The 15,359-nt window shown below is 42.0% G+C and overlaps 1 protein-coding gene across 6 annotated transcripts in view; it reads left to right on the top strand.

Annotated features, from left to right (window-relative positions):
* Positions 1–15,359, top strand: part of MED12L (mediator complex subunit 12L) — a 180,406-nt gene that overhangs the window by 142,990 nt on the left and 22,057 nt on the right. For all 6 annotated transcript variants that reach the window (XR_014547948.1, XM_083613020.1, XM_083613024.1 and 3 more), the window contains 10 exons: positions 80–270; positions 825–986; positions 3,308–3,419; positions 5,892–5,981; positions 7,327–7,436; positions 7,909–8,044; positions 9,034–9,195; positions 11,836–12,204; positions 13,107–13,263; positions 14,122–14,348. Coding sequence is in view for 5 of the 6 variants with exons in the window: in XM_083613020.1 (XP_083469146.1) it covers positions 80–270; positions 825–986; positions 3,308–3,419; positions 5,892–5,981; positions 7,327–7,436; positions 7,909–8,044; positions 9,034–9,195; positions 11,836–12,204; positions 13,107–13,263; positions 14,122–14,348 (1,716 nt within the window). In the remaining variant the exon portion in view is untranslated. The remainder of the gene's footprint in view (positions 1–79; positions 271–824; positions 987–3,307; positions 3,420–5,891; positions 5,982–7,326; positions 7,437–7,908; positions 8,045–9,033; positions 9,196–11,835; positions 12,205–13,106; positions 13,264–14,121; positions 14,349–15,359) is intronic.

The raw sequence follows: 15,359 nt of genomic DNA, 5'->3' as shown, positions 1-15,359 counted from the left end.
TTTTAATAAATAAATAAAATAACCTAGTGTGTGAGCAAAGATATCATGAATGTGCTAGTTTACTTATGTTTCACTGTAGGGTTCTGGGTCTGTGGCTGAAATGAACAGCTTGTTGGATAATATTGCAAAGGCGACGATAGAGGTGTTTCAGCAATCCGCTGATCTAAACAATAACTCTTCTAACTCTGGTATAGGCCTCTTCAGTCCAAACTCTGTTGGAAACGCTGACACACATATTACGAGGCAGAAAAGTAAAAAGACATTTCTAAGGTAATGTTCTCTGCCTGAATGGATAAAGATGAAATTAATCTTTTTTTTTAACAGGAATACTTGAGAGGGTTGTGAGCGTGGAGGGTTGCATTTAATAATAATTGTGGTGTTAATTTCAAGAATCCAAAAGCCAGTAGTCAAAACCCAGAAAAGTCTTCCCAGTCCAGTGATTTGTTCTGGGCTCAGAAGTTCCAGTGCATGTGCAGAGTTTCTCTGCGTGTGAGAATTTATCATGATCATGCCCTGTAAGCACACCAGCAGGTATAAACATTAGTTCTTCAGCTGCAATGAATGGGAATTTCTGCATGCTCAAGTCCTCCATGTACGCATCTAAAAGCACACAAAAAACCTTTGGGACTGGGATGTGGAACTTCAGCTCACAACTTGCTTAAAATTATATTGAACTGTATTGGCTTAAATCTACCTACCTGCCTTGTTTTAAGTAGTTTGCAAAACCTGTATCTCACACACATGCATATAGTGCTTTGAAGGAAAAAACCTGAGAATACTGAGTAATATTCTGTTGAAATGTCTTGTATGTTTCATGCTTTTAGTTCTTCTGAGAGGCGAGGCGCTTGGCTAGTGTCTCCCCTGATCGCGAAGCTGCCTACCTCTGTTCAAGGCAGAGTCTTGAAAGCAGCTGGAGAAGAGCTGGAGAAAGGCCAGCATTTGGGATCGTCTTCAAAGAAGGAGAGAGACAGGCAGAAGCAAAAGAGGTAGAAATGATTCGGGGGGAGAAACGCTGCAACTTTTTACTGGGAATATCTGATGCAGAGACTGGCTAGGGAGAGTGTGTGCTTTTATTACAAGTATTCCAATCATGCTATTGTAAATCGGACATGTTTGTGCACTCAGTCAAAGTTTGTTTTATGAAATAAGTCTGCAGCATTCTCTCTTTCTCCACCCCCCCAATACAGTTATTATGGGAAAGGTAGGTTGTGGTTTGGTTGCATTTAGGAAAAAATGTAGCACATAAGCAAGACCATGTTTTGCTTCTTAATGCCCCAATTGTTGCTCTGGAAACAGCATAGTTAAAAAAAAAAAAAAGAAGGACCAATAATGTGTTAAAATTTACTGAAAGTAGCACCACAGCTGGATTGATTCTATTCATCATTTCCAAAAGAAAAAAAACTATTTTTAAAATGATACTTACTTCTCGCCCTTAAATAAAAAGATCTCTTTCCACAAATAGATGTTTACTTCTCATATGGGATTCTGATTAGGTGTCAAGAAATGACATGCTCAGGTGTGTGCATGAATACATATGTTATTAGATATTTCACAATAAACTATAGTATTCAAATTCTCTGCATGAAATTGCTTGTCTATATTCAAAAGCCTATATAAAAAGCAACAACATTTCCCTTTTCTTTCCTTTCTTTTTCCCCTGCATTCCCCACTTCATGGCTGAAAATTCAGATCATACTTTCATTATAACTGTGTTGATCTTAATCTGCCTTAAACTAGTTATTAGTTGTCCAAATACCTTTACTTTGCTTAATTAGCAATACTGAACGATACTTCCTGATAAGCACTGTGGCACTCCATTAAAAGTGCAATGCTTTAGGCTTCCTGCAAACCTGAATAGGATAAGAATACTGCACTTTCCTCTGGCTTTCATTAAAGGCTGCTTTGGAAGTGCCACACCAAAAGGAGGGTGATGGAGAGAGCAGAGAGTGCCAGTGTATTGCAGTCTTCTGCATTGTCCGAAGGAGAACTTTCACATCTTCTTTTTATAGATAGCCGTGGAAGATAGGGAGACGGCTTTTTCCCCCTCAAAGGATAAGGGGATGTGAGAGTTCTGTTTCTGATGAGACAGGAAGTGAGCCATGAACTTCTTCATCCTCCTCCAAAAGAAGCTGCCAGCTTAAAAACACACATTTTACACGAGTGTGTTGGCCTCTATTTATACTGTGGTCATAATGCAGTGATTTTCAAATTCCCTACCCTCCCGAAACACTTTCGGCACTGGTCTGCACACCACATACCGCCTGCATATTGCAGAAGAGAATTAGGCGATTCCTGTGGTGCACTTTTCTTTATCTAGGGCACCTATGCAACATTTGCAGAATTCCATATTATGGAAGAATATAAGCAATGTTCTTTTGAAGAGATGCTTGCTTGTCATAAGGAGGGTCCCTGTGGCATCAGACCCATGGTCCATTTAATCCAGTATCCTGTTTCCTATAGTGACCAATCAGATACCTCTGGGAAGCTCACAAGTGTGGAAGCAGCACTCATTCTCCTGCTGTTGCTCCCCAGTCGCTGGTATAGAGGCATACTGACTCTGACACCTAGAATTTGAAGGTAGTTATCCTGACTATAACTACCTTATAGTAGCTCATATACCTTATGAGCGGGTGGCGCTGTGGGTTAAACCACTGAGTCTAGGACATGCTGATCAGAAGGTCGGCGCTTCGAATCCCTGTGACGGGTGAGCTCCCGTTGCTCGGTCCCTGCTCCTGCCAACCTAGCAGTTCGAAAGCATGTCAAAGTGCAAGTAGATAAATAGGTACCACTCCAGCGGGAAGGTAAATGGCATTTCCGTGCGCTGCTCTGGTTCGCCAGAAGCGGCTTCGTCATGCTGGCCACATGACCCGGAAGCTGTACGCCGGCTTCCTCGGCCAATAAAGCGAGATGAGGGCCGCAACCCCAGAGTTGGTCACGACTGGACCTAATGGTCAGGGGTCCCTTTACCTTTACCTTATCCTGACTATCTGAATAATAGACTTACTCTCCATGGATTTGCCCAGCCCCCACCTTCAATGCCATCTCACCACATCTGTGGCAGCTGTTACCAATATTCCCGCTGATGAACTCTTTGGGAGCTTCCAGGGAAAACCATGGTTTGAAGAACCTCTGTCCTAATGTTTGGCTTTCAGCGCGTGAGTGATTTTTAGCTTGCAAAAACAGCGATAACAGTGCACGTGAAGAAAACCCTGCTAGGGAAAGAGTAGACAAAGGGAAGGAAGGGATTGGAGACAGGAAATATCAAAGTAACACTACTAATTGAATCTTGTCTCTGCCTCTTTTAAAGCATGTCTCTTTTGAGTCAGCAACCTTTCCTTTCTTTGGTACTTACTTGCCTTAAGGGACAGGATGAACAGCGAGAAGGGCTTCTAACATCTCTGCAAAATCAAGTTAATCAGGTAAAAATAAGCAGATAATTCTGTGCTCTGCATCAGATGAAAATCAATTATACTAATGGACTCAGGCACACGGGAAACCACATTTGAAAGGCCATCCGTGTGAGTTTCAGGAACATAAATGGAGAGAAATGACAGAAGGTTTAGCTGATATTTTATTTTTAAAAAAACACAAAATCATCTGCATTTTTAAAAAAAGAAAAATGGCAAACTTTCTCAGATACCTAAGCAGGAATAGAAGTAATTGCTGTTGGCAAAGTGACCCATTACATTGAGCTTGCCTTGTTGTTTTGTATTGCATCTGCAACATCTTCACTTTAGGTACTAAGACTATGCACACATTACTGTTTACTCTGCCTCCAGTGCTCTCCTACTGCTGATGTTTGAAGCCAAGTTACCCACAATCTATATGTATCCTATAGTTTCTTGAGAAGTACTGCTGTTAGATGTGTTTTCCCTCAAATCAGGCTCAATTTGATCTGAAAAGACAAGCAGTGAACACTTCAGATATTTGCTGCGCCCTTGCAGTCTTCACTGAATAGGAGTTGTGGGGGGAATGCAGATACAGGGAAACAAATTGGGTAGTTTGCATCGAGTGAAGACATCTCAGGTCCCTCTCTGGTGTGTACAGCAATGTAAAAACGTGACTTGAAATGGAGCAGGGAAAAATGACCTTACTGCATTTTAAGGTCGCTAATGTGCACATAGCCTAATACCAGGCTACAAAATGCTACTTTAAGTGAAATCAGTGACTTGTGTGGGACTTTTTATTTCTATTTCTTGGAGCACTAGTCTATTCTATATAGCATAGGTCTGCTCTTGAAACTTCCCACAGTTCCAGTAATGATTTGCCGCATGGCACTGCAAATTTGGAGTTCTGAGAATCCGAAATCCAGAACCCACTGACTCACAAAACAGGTTCTAGAGTTCTTTGGATCCTGACCTAAAGCACATCAAAGCATTGAGACGGTCATATTCTGATAGAATGGATTGTACTATTTCAGACTGAAGTTGAGGAACATCAATTTTGATCGCTCTCCCATGTAAAAAATAAATTATCTGCAGGTGAGAGTGGGAGAAAGGCTCTAGCCCAGCCTGATCCCTTTGCACTGACTTTTTACTTGTAGGGAGTGTTGTTTATGTGTAGAATATTTTTTTAAAAAAAGACTTCCATAACCTGCAGTCCCTGTGAGTGTGGTCCAAATAGGTACATTTTAGTCTAATACCTGATTCCCACCTCATTCTGCTGGATGAATAGACTAGGCCTAATGCGGGGCATGTTGCCACTTCAGTTGTTAATACAGTAGTTTGTAAGATAGATTAGAAGGTGATAGAACCCAGCATTCGACCCTTGATTTCAGTGCTTGATTCCTATGCTGCTATCATGACATGTGAGCCACTTAGTTCTGGTATGTCCCCACAACCAACCTAGTACAGTTGGACCTAGGATCCCAAACACATTGGTACTCAGACGTTTTGGCTCCCGAATGCCACAAACCCGGACGTGAGTGTTCTGGTTTACTAACGTTCTTTGGAACACGAACGTCCGACAGGGCTTCCGCGGCTTCCAATTGGCTACAGGAGCCAATCAGAAGCTGCAATTTGGTTTCTGGACGTTTTGGAAGTCAAACAGACCTTCCGGAATGGACTCGGTCCAACTTCCAAGGTACAGCTGTAATGACTAGGTAGAAGAGCTATGTACACAGAGCATAGGACTCTTATTGTTGTGGACAGATACCTTATTGCTTGCCCCACTCCTCCATCTGTGTGTAGCTACAGTACTACAAGAGCAGCTCCCAGGCCACTGTAAAACACACAGTTAGCATGTAACAAAATTCATTTTAGATATAGTTTCTAACTATTCCATTTTCTGACACTTCCCTCCTCCATTTCTGTTTCGGCTGCCTTCAGTCCTTCCTCCTTCCTCCCATTACTTCTGGTACCTCTCAGTACTTTAATCTGAATCTGAGATATTTCTTACTTTACCATCCTTGCAACTTTGCTTGCAATCTGTAGAAAGTATTAACAGCCACTGAGAGAAGCTATCTGTAGAGTGTGATTCAGAGGCTTCCCTTTCTCACCTATCAAATGAAAGGAATTTGTGTGCTCAGTGGAAAATGATGACTTCTCACAGGCAACTTTTGGGGAGCCCATGCATGTGTGGAGTTTCACCCAGAGGAGAACCTATTTGCAAGTGGCTCTTCTTCTACCTGACTAGATAAGAGGACAACTCTTTCTTTGAACGGCTCCACAGATGAGACTTCATAAGTAAAAATAGCATCAGTTAAACTGGGCAAGAGAAGATGCAGGGTAATAAATTATAGCAGGCAGAAATTTAACAACAAGCAAAATTTGTGAGAAGTATTTCATAGAAGTGGGTGAAAAGAGTTATATATAGATGAAATGTTGACCAGGAATGAGTAGTGTTAAGGTTTAAAGTAAACATGCTTCAGTTAATCGGATTTTTGTTCCTAGATATTAAGCAACTGGAGGGAAGAGAGATACCAGAATGATGTTAAAGCTAGACAGATGATGCATGACGCTCTGCAACTTCGTCTTAATTTGGTGAGAAAAAGGCACAATTATCTGTTTAGACTATTTTTATGTCATTCCTCAGTAAAACTGCTCTTAGGGCTGCCATATTTTGAAGAGCAAAAAAGAGGACACATTTGCCGACTTCTACTTTTAACTATGGATCTCTATGACGACTCTCATTTTACATAACTATGAAAAAGAGGATGTGTCCTGGAAAAACAGGCCATATGGCAAGCCTAATGGTTCTGTGCTGAAACCTGCCCTCCAATTTCTTTACCTGTTACTTGACCTCTTTTGCAGCCTGCTTTAGAATTTCAGTTTCCATTGTCGCAGGATTGAGCGTACTTTTATTGTTGCCAGGTAGCCACGGGTGGTATGCATGTACTTTTGCTTCACATTAAACATTTATTCAGTGCTCTGCAGCCTCCCTGGCTGCCTGTGCTTCCTGATCTGGAAAAAAAAAACACCCTATGGGAGAAGTTCCCACGGAATTTGGAAGATACCGCAAGGGTCATCTAGTCCAAAACCCTGCAAGTTATTTTCCTGAAATGTGATATTCATATCCGTAATATAAAAAACCCTGCATATTGAAACTAGAAAATGAAGAACGTGTAAAACAGTTACACATTTGTGTGTGCAAGCACTTAATGTGAGAGAAACTCTGAGGCTGTTATCTAGCACTGATGCAGGCAGAGAGATTAGAGTGCAGCAAGACCCTTACGGAACCCCACTGTGTTCTATGTGTCTAGCATAGCACTTTGTAACCAACACGGTGCTGCGCTAGACACAATGCAACATGGCAGCTCACCAGTCATTTGAATCTCACGTTACATTCTGATTTTGCCCATGCCCTCTGTACAGACCCACTCCCACATCTGTGTAAGTGCGGGGGGGGGGGCTGCCAGGTTGTTGTTTTTTATGGCAGCATATTCACAGTATGATTCTATGACACAGGAGGGACATGTCAATGGAAGGATGGCTACTCCAGAGCCACATATCAAGAGCTGTTTGGCATCTCCAAGGAACGTACCAATGCGGACATATTAGGAATCAATGTAATTAGGCCATAAGCATAAATAAAGCAGAGCACAAAAGGCTTGAATTCCTTATGTAGAAGTTGATATGAAAATATGTATATTTATTTTTTATTTTTTGAAATTTGTTATCTATCTTTCTATTTTTTATTCTTTGTTCTGTTTCTTTTTTCTTTTTATATTCTCTATTTTTTTGTTTTACTTTTATTTATGTATATTTGATGTATTTACATGTTCGCAATTAATAAAAATTAAATAATAAAAATAATTAAGCAGAGCACAATGTATTTAGTCCATCATGTTTATCTTCAATTTTTTTTTTCATGTGGTTCTCATTTTAGGTGGGTGGAATGTTTGACACGGTGCAGAGAAGTACGCAGTGGACCACGGACTGGGCACTTCTGCTCCTTCAAATAATAACATCAGGAACCGTTGACATGCAAACAAACAAGTACGTCTGCACCATTAATAGCGCAACATTATTCCCCCCTCCCGTGCAGCACCAAAGTTGCTAAAAGGGTCTGTGATAGCTCCCGCCATATTATTTTCAAGAGGAATCTTCCGGAACTTTGACTTGATGAGGTCAAGTTCAAAGATACTAGGGCCGTCTCAGACATAGCCAAGAAAACAAGTTTTTGTTGGCTGGAGGTGTCTTATTCCTGCTGCAGTTGGAGGAAACCAGAGCGTATCTTCAGAAAAGGGCCATGCATTTATTCAGCCTTGAGAAATCATGGAAAGTACCACAGTGAAGCAAACTAGCAGGTGGGGTAGGACCTCCTTTCAGAGACTCACACAATCCAATTTAGATCGGATTTTGACATCCCAGAGAGGAATAGTAAACATTTGGCTAAATGGAAGAACATTGTTTTATTTTTTTTTGCTCTTTGTGGTGTAATTCACTTCTTTTTTCTTAATGCTCCTAGTGAATTGTTCACAACTGTACTTGACATGCTGAGTGTGTTGATCAATGGAACCTTAGCTTCTGACCTATCAAATGCAACCCAGGTGGGGTCTGAAGAGAACAAAAGAGCATACATGAATTTGGTGAAAAAGCTGAAAGTAAGTCTCCCGTCTGACTGCTGAAATATGCTTTTGTTAAATGAATCACTTTTCTAGCAGTTCTCCCCACTTTTTTGTGTAAAGGAGGAGTATGTAGATACAAGGAAATAAGGGAATCATGTACAAATTAATAAGAATTAAGAAACAGGACAGAAAGGCTTGGTGGACAAGTCATTTGCTAACCTGGTTAAGAGACCAGGAACAAGCACACAAGAGAGGAGGCAGGAGGAGAAATTGCACGAGCCTGTAGCCATTTCCCATTCTTTTAACATCTGCAGTGTTGCTTGTATATTAGCCAAAGGGATCTAGACTAATTAATAGATGACACTGACACACCCAATTCTAAATGGATTACTTCAACAAACAAAAATCACTCCAGTTCATTTCCACAGAACATGTGGAAATGAAGCAGCCATGCCTGATGTGGAAAAGTCTACTCTGTGTGTGTGTGCAAATATTTTTGTAACTGGGATTCCTCCAAATAGCAGCGTATGCCCCTTTGCCTGTTAGGCACTGTTTATCACAGATGCGGCATTTGGATGATAACAATAGCTCATGCCTTGCAAGGAAATCGTCCCAGGTTCAATGCCCAAAGAATATGTAGAACCACAGCAAGTCAGAGTAGGCAGTTCTGGGTTAGCTGGACAAATGTCTTGACCTGGTATACACGATAGCTTTCTGTCCATGGTTTTCTGGCTTGGCCCAATATGATATGCTAAAACTGCAGATGATTCCCCGCCCCTTGACACCATTGCTCATCTGTTCTTTAGGCTTCTACATCAACATTAAATGCAGATTTCTATAGTTAGATTTTTTGGGAGGGGGTCCCATCAGATAAGCAGAAATAGCTTATAAAGCACATTTTAAGGCACAGCGAAGACTGTGGAATAAAAATAGTAAAAGTACAGGGAAATGACTCATAATGAAACATTTCTGGTCTGCAATTTTGAAATGCTTCCTTAACATTTGTCCTTTTTACCCCCTTGCAGAAAGAACTGGGAGATAAGTGTTCAGAAAGTATTGACAAAGTGCGTCAACTTCTTCCCTTGCCTAAGCAGATGTGTGACATTATTGCTTGTGAGCCTATGGGATCACTAATTGATACCAAGGGAAACAAAATTGCTGGATTTGACTCCATCGATAAGAAACAGGCAAGAATAAACTTTACTTTTAAGGCGTGCCAACTTTCTCATGCATATGGCTGCTAAAAGATAACTTGGTGGCCCTTTAATCAGATCCATTCAACTCATTTATTCATAGAAGTCCGTGAATGTTTTTCTGTTATGTTGTTATTACAGCTTCTACCATATTCTGCAAAGCAAAGAAACAATTCTCTGCCCTTTCTATTAGGCAACATTCCACTTAATAATAATACTTCTAAAAATGCATAGTGTTTCCAAATATTCAGAGAACTCTGCATGCATTACCTAGTTAGAAATTCTTAGAAGAACTCTATAACATGCATTAATAATATCAGCCCCTCTAATATAGATGGGAAGAGTGAAGCTGATTGAGTGACTTATGAAGACCACCAAGTGAATCCATGTTAGAGGCAAGATTTAGACTGGGGCTTTACATATTTGTAGCTGAGTGGATTTTGGTACCCCATGGTGAATCTTCTATGCTCAAAGGCAAATCTAAACCAATTCTATTTGGATGGAAAGCCTACTGAATTAAATAGGGGTTGCTCCCAGATAAGAGGGGTTAGCAATGCAGTCTAAAAGTGTTGTTGGCATCTGTCTGTCTCAAGAAATAAGGAAGTACACCTCCAGGGCTGAAATCAAATCACTGTGTTAGCAGCACTGAGGTGACCTCCCTGGGGCACAAGCCTGGCAGTGTATACAGGGGCGTAGGAAGGGGGGCAGAGGGGGCAGGCCGCCCTGGGTGCCACTTGGGGGGTGACAAGATGGCCCCTGCCTCCCCCCAGCTGTAGAGCGGCTGAGGGCACACGCAGTCTGTATGGGCTGCCGCTGTTGTGCACCTTCCATAAGGGCTGCCGCTCTCACACGCCATCCATACGGGCATCTGTATGGGCTGCCGCATGTGAACGGCAGCCCATACAGACTGCACATGTGCGGCAGCCTGTACGGTTTCCGCACATGCACAGTCCATACGGGATGCCGTTTGCACAGTATCTGTATGGCAGGCCGCACATGCACACTCCATACGGGATACTGTTCACAAGCGGCAGCCCATATGGACTGCGCATGTGCGGCATTCCGTACAAAGTGCATGTGTGCGTGGGATGCCGTGCATGCGCACTCCGTACAGACTGCCCTGCCCCGGGTGTCAGAGAGGGTTCCTCCGCCACTGAGTGTATATGGAGGTCCTGGGCTGCCCAGACAACAACACCCCACCATCTTGGCCTCTCTGATGTGGTCCAAAGGAAAGCAGGGCAATATGTTTGGCACCAGCTTGGCTGCAGGAGGAGCTCACTCTGTCTGTTGTCTGAAATAATTTAAAGCAACTTTTGCATGACAAGATTCTGAAACCACAAACTAAATGCAGACAATACTGCCAGCTAGTGGCAAATTGCAGTGGTCAAGCTGCCCATCACAAGAGCTCAAGACAGCAGGTGCTGCATCAGGTTTGAGACTTAACTGGATGTTAATCACATTCAACCGTTTTAATTTTATTTGGAATATGTAGTGGGATTGTGAGATTGACAAGGCCAGGGTTGGTTTTTTTAAGATGAGAGATATGGGCAGTGCCCCAAATATGATTAAACTTTCTAATTAGCATTTGCTGCAGACATTTCACTCTTTGCTTATGTGATATTTACAGAGGAGTAAACCAGGGGCATCAAACATTTGTGATTTAGGTGGACACTGGCTGTAAACATTATAAGGGGAAGTCAGATAGAATACATGAGTTTTGTTTCTAAAAGATTATGCTGCATGGCATAGATTTTTTGGAACGCCCTGAATAATGTACTAGAACAACTACCATATTTTTCGCTCTATAGGGCGCACCCGACCATAGGATGCACCTTGTTTTAGAGGGGGAGAACAAGAAAAAAAAATCTCCCCCTCTCTGCTCAGTGCCCCTTCAGCGAAGCAGCAGGAGAAACAGAGCCCCTTCCATTTCTCCTCCCGCTTCGCTGAAGGGGCGCTGCGTAGCTCTCCCTCTCTGCTGAAGCCAGGAGAGTCTTGCTCTCCCGGCTTTAGCAAAAGGAACCTGAAGCCTTCGGACCGCAGCGCAAGTTCCCGCTGCGCTCCAAAGGCTTCAGGCGGCTATCCCTGAAGCCTGGAGAGTGAGAGGGGTTGGTGTGCACCGACCCCTCTTGCTCTCCAGGCTTCAGAGAAAGCAACGCGAAGCCTCTGGAGCGCAGAGGGAGCTGCTCCCTTTGCGCTTTGGAGGCTTCGCGTTGCTATCGCTGAAGCCAAGGAGCCTGCATTCGCTCCATAGGACACACACACATTTCGCCTTAATTTTTGGAGGGGAAAAAGTGCGTCCTATAGAGCGAAAAATACGGTATTTTATCTAGTTTTTAATTCTGGAGAGTTTTTATTTTACTTATAAAAATATTTGTACAGTATACCACTATAACATAAAGAACATCAAATCATTTAACAGCAACAAAAACATAAAATCTATTGAGGTGTGATTGACATTTAAAATGGGTGGCATCTTTGTTTTACATTACTGATAAACCATAATCCTCTTTTGACTGTTCTGTGCATAACTTTCAATAGTTCACATTACCGTGTGTGCTGCAACTTTATTTTAGGCTACATGAAGTTTAGGTAAGAAATGACGAATAAAAACTATCGCTTTACATTTTTAAACAGGGGCTTCAAGTCTCAACTAAGCAGAAAGTATCCCCGTGGGATTTATTTGAGGGCAATAGAAATCCTGCTCCGCTATCCTGGGCTTGGTTTGGAACTGTCCGTATCGACAGGAAAGTAATAAAATATGAGGAGCAGCAACACCTTCTCCTCTACCACGCCCACTCTAAACCCAAGCCCCGAAGTTACTACCTCGAGCCTTTACCCCTCCCTCCTGAAGAAGAGGAGGAGGAGGAAGAGCCATCTACCCCTGCGTCTCAGGAACCGGAAAGGAAGTCAGCAGAGCTGTCAGATCAGGGCAAACCTTTAGCAGATGAAGAGAAGAAGGCAAAAGGCAAGAAGCGAAAGACAAAACCAACTTCCAAACCTGATGTAAGCGATTAAAACTTGCGGCATGAAATGGAATCTTTACCTCTTGAGTGGGAAGGGGACATCCAGACTTGGGTTTGACTCCTATTGCTACTTAGGAGAGGCAGGAACAGCTCCCCTCCCCCAGTGGAAGGTGTTTGTTAGTACAGTGGTACCTCAGGTTAAGAACTTAATTCGTTCCGGAGGTCCGTTTTTAACCTGAAACTGTTCTTAACCTGAAGCACCACTTTAGCTAATGAGGCCTCCCGTTGCCGCTGCGCCACCGGAGCACAATTTCTGTTCTCATTCTGAAGCAAAATTCTTAACCCGAGGCACTATTTCTGGGTTAGCGGAGTCTGTAACCTGAAGCGTCTGTAACCTGAAGCGTCTGTAACCTGAGGTACCACTGTATCTGCCTTTTGTGTTGATTAAGTCCACCTTAGAACATGCCCCTGGCGATACAGAGGGATCATATGGCAGACGAGCGAAAGCAAAAAGTATTTCCTAAAGACAGAAAATTTTCAAACCGCTTCATGTACTTATATATATGGTGGAATAATCCTTAGCATGAGAGATTCCTTAGGACAGCTAACTTGATTTCTTCACCATAGTTTCATTCTCTGATGCTTGAATGCACAGTGTGAATTTGTCGTTAAGTTCCCCACACAGCAGGCCTTGGATAACATTATGACCTGACATGTTGTATAGCATGCAAAAAAGGTATAAAATGAAGCACTGTCGGACAGCCAAGAAGATGTCATATTTAGTTTATCTCTGCAAGGTCTATGACTAAATCAGTTTTGTGTTGTAAACCACAAAAGGATTTGTCATAAATGCTTTAATAGTTCAGTCGGAAAATTGGCATTGTTTATGAATTAGTAGGGTATGGATGCATATAACGTTTAACTTTTCCTGTTTCGCTTAAGGATTACCCTCAGAACAATGTATATAGAGTCCCTCCCAACTATTCACCACTTCCATCTCAAATGATGCACCACCCCCAGTCTGCTTTGTGGGGCTATAATGTTATGGGGCAGCCCCAGCAAGCTGCTTTCTTCGTCCAGAACCAGCCTCTTCCACCAGGTAGGTCTCTGCTTTGTAATGGGCACCAGAAGCTTACTGCATCATACAGAAGCAATATTATTTTTTAGTTCTTTTCCCCCAATTCTGCTATCTTCAGTCATAGTTATGCAAAAGGCAGAAAGAAACAGAAAACAACAGTTAACTGTTGTTAATTATGGTTAAAAGCTGCTCAACTTCAGTTTTGTTTTGTTTTTACTTTGATATTTAAAAAAGCTCACCTTCCATTGCAAGCAAGGTTTAAATGGCTTGGTAGGATGACAGAGCTCTAAGCATTTGGATGATATAGAATTAGTAGTTAAAAGTGATTTTACCCTCTAGTGTGTCTTTTGGATAACAACAGTAGTTTTTGTTGTTGTTGTTGTTTACAAATCTTGTTTCACATACTCTAAGGGGAAGCAAAGTGAAACCTAGGTTTTAAAGGATACGTATTTCTGCACTTTGGCAAAGTACACAAGAAAAAAACATGTTATTATGCATTATATAGTCATTAGGATTGTAAACAACCCCCACCTCATATCTATCTATCTATCACCTATCTATCTATCTATCTATCTATCTATCTATCTATCTATCTATCTATCTATCATCTATCTATGGACTCAGCTACATTAGTCAAAAAAACATTTTGAATTCATTATAAACATGTAACACCAGATGGCGCCAGAGAGCAAAGAAATTTTTAATGTGATTTTTACATAGCGTTTTTTTCCTTTTTGTTATAACGATTTAATTTCTGACTTATTTATAGCGTTTTCTTCCTGTGTGTTGATCTACCCTCTATCTATCTATCTATCTATCTATCTATCTATCTATCTATCTATCATCTATCATCTATCATCTATCCCATTGCATTCACAGGTGGCTCCAGATTGGACCCTCCCAACTCCTTTGTCCCAAGCAACACAAAACAAGTGCTGTCTAACATGCTGCAGAGGCGTTCTGGTACCATGATGCAGCCACCATCAATTCACGCAATTGCTTCACAGCAGCAGCAGCAACTGCTCCAGATGAAGCTACTTCAGCAGCAGCAGCAACAACAGCAGCAGCAGCAACAGCAGCAGCGGCTTCTAAGGCAGCAAGCCCAGGCAAGGCCTCAACAGCTGCTTTCTTCATCTTTCATTTTAGGAATGCGCTGATCCAGCCGAGCCTCTACTTGATTTAGGATTGTAGGGACATAAAACCATACCCAGAACCCAAGTTAGGCTTCATGCACAACATGCAACAAAATCGTAGAATCCTGAGGTGGTAGTGTGAGCTGTAACATTTCACTCTGTGGATTGGGGTGCCTGTTTCATTCCCCAAGCAATATATTCCCTGCAATTCTCCCTGCAATTGCACCCCCCAAAAAACTGGCATATTAGAAAGGAGTTTCTGCTCTGCCTGCTATGCAAGTTTGCCGCTTGCTGGAAGGTAGATTAAGAGCCCCTTAGAAAGGACTCTCATTCCAAATGTTTGAAAACACTGCTGCAATCTGTTTTTTTGCTACGGTAGTCTTATTTGTTTGTTTATATACTTTGTGCCTGACTGTGGGTTTTGTGTTTGCTTATGAGACCACATACATCAATGTCTTCAGTCCCCTTTCCTAATGACACACAACATATTTGTCTGCTGGGCATTGCATCACATTTCTTTTTTGTTTATAAAATGTGTGGATTAATTTTTATAGAATCTTAGAATTTTAGAGTAGGAAGAAACCCCAGGGGCCATGTAGTCCAATTCCCTGCTGTATAAATATTTTAACTAAAGCATCAATGGCAGATGACCAGCCAATCTCTGCTTATAAATCTCCAATGAAGGAGAGACCACCTCCTTCCAAGGGAGTCAGTTTCACTGTCCAGCAGCTCTTACTGTCAGAAATTCCTCCCCTGATGTTTAATTGGAATCTCCTTTCTTGTAACTTAAATCCATTGATTCGGGTCCATCCTTTTGTTTATTGTGTTATCGCCAGTTTGGGCACTGCTTTCCTTTTAGGTAAAGGCAAAGGCAAAGCAGGTGTTGAGCTGTTCCGCCTTTTCTCTGTTACCCAATAGCATTTCTCTGTCTTCTCCATGCAAGGAACCTACTACTGGCTTGTTCTTCCTCTTGTTTGAACATAG

Source organism: Podarcis filfolensis (assembly GCF_964270895.1).
Source record: "Podarcis filfolensis genome assembly, chromosome: 5".
Lineage (NCBI taxonomy): Eukaryota > Metazoa > Chordata > Lepidosauria > Squamata > Lacertidae > Podarcis > Podarcis filfolensis.
This window is presented reverse-complemented; position numbering and strand designations above follow the sequence as displayed.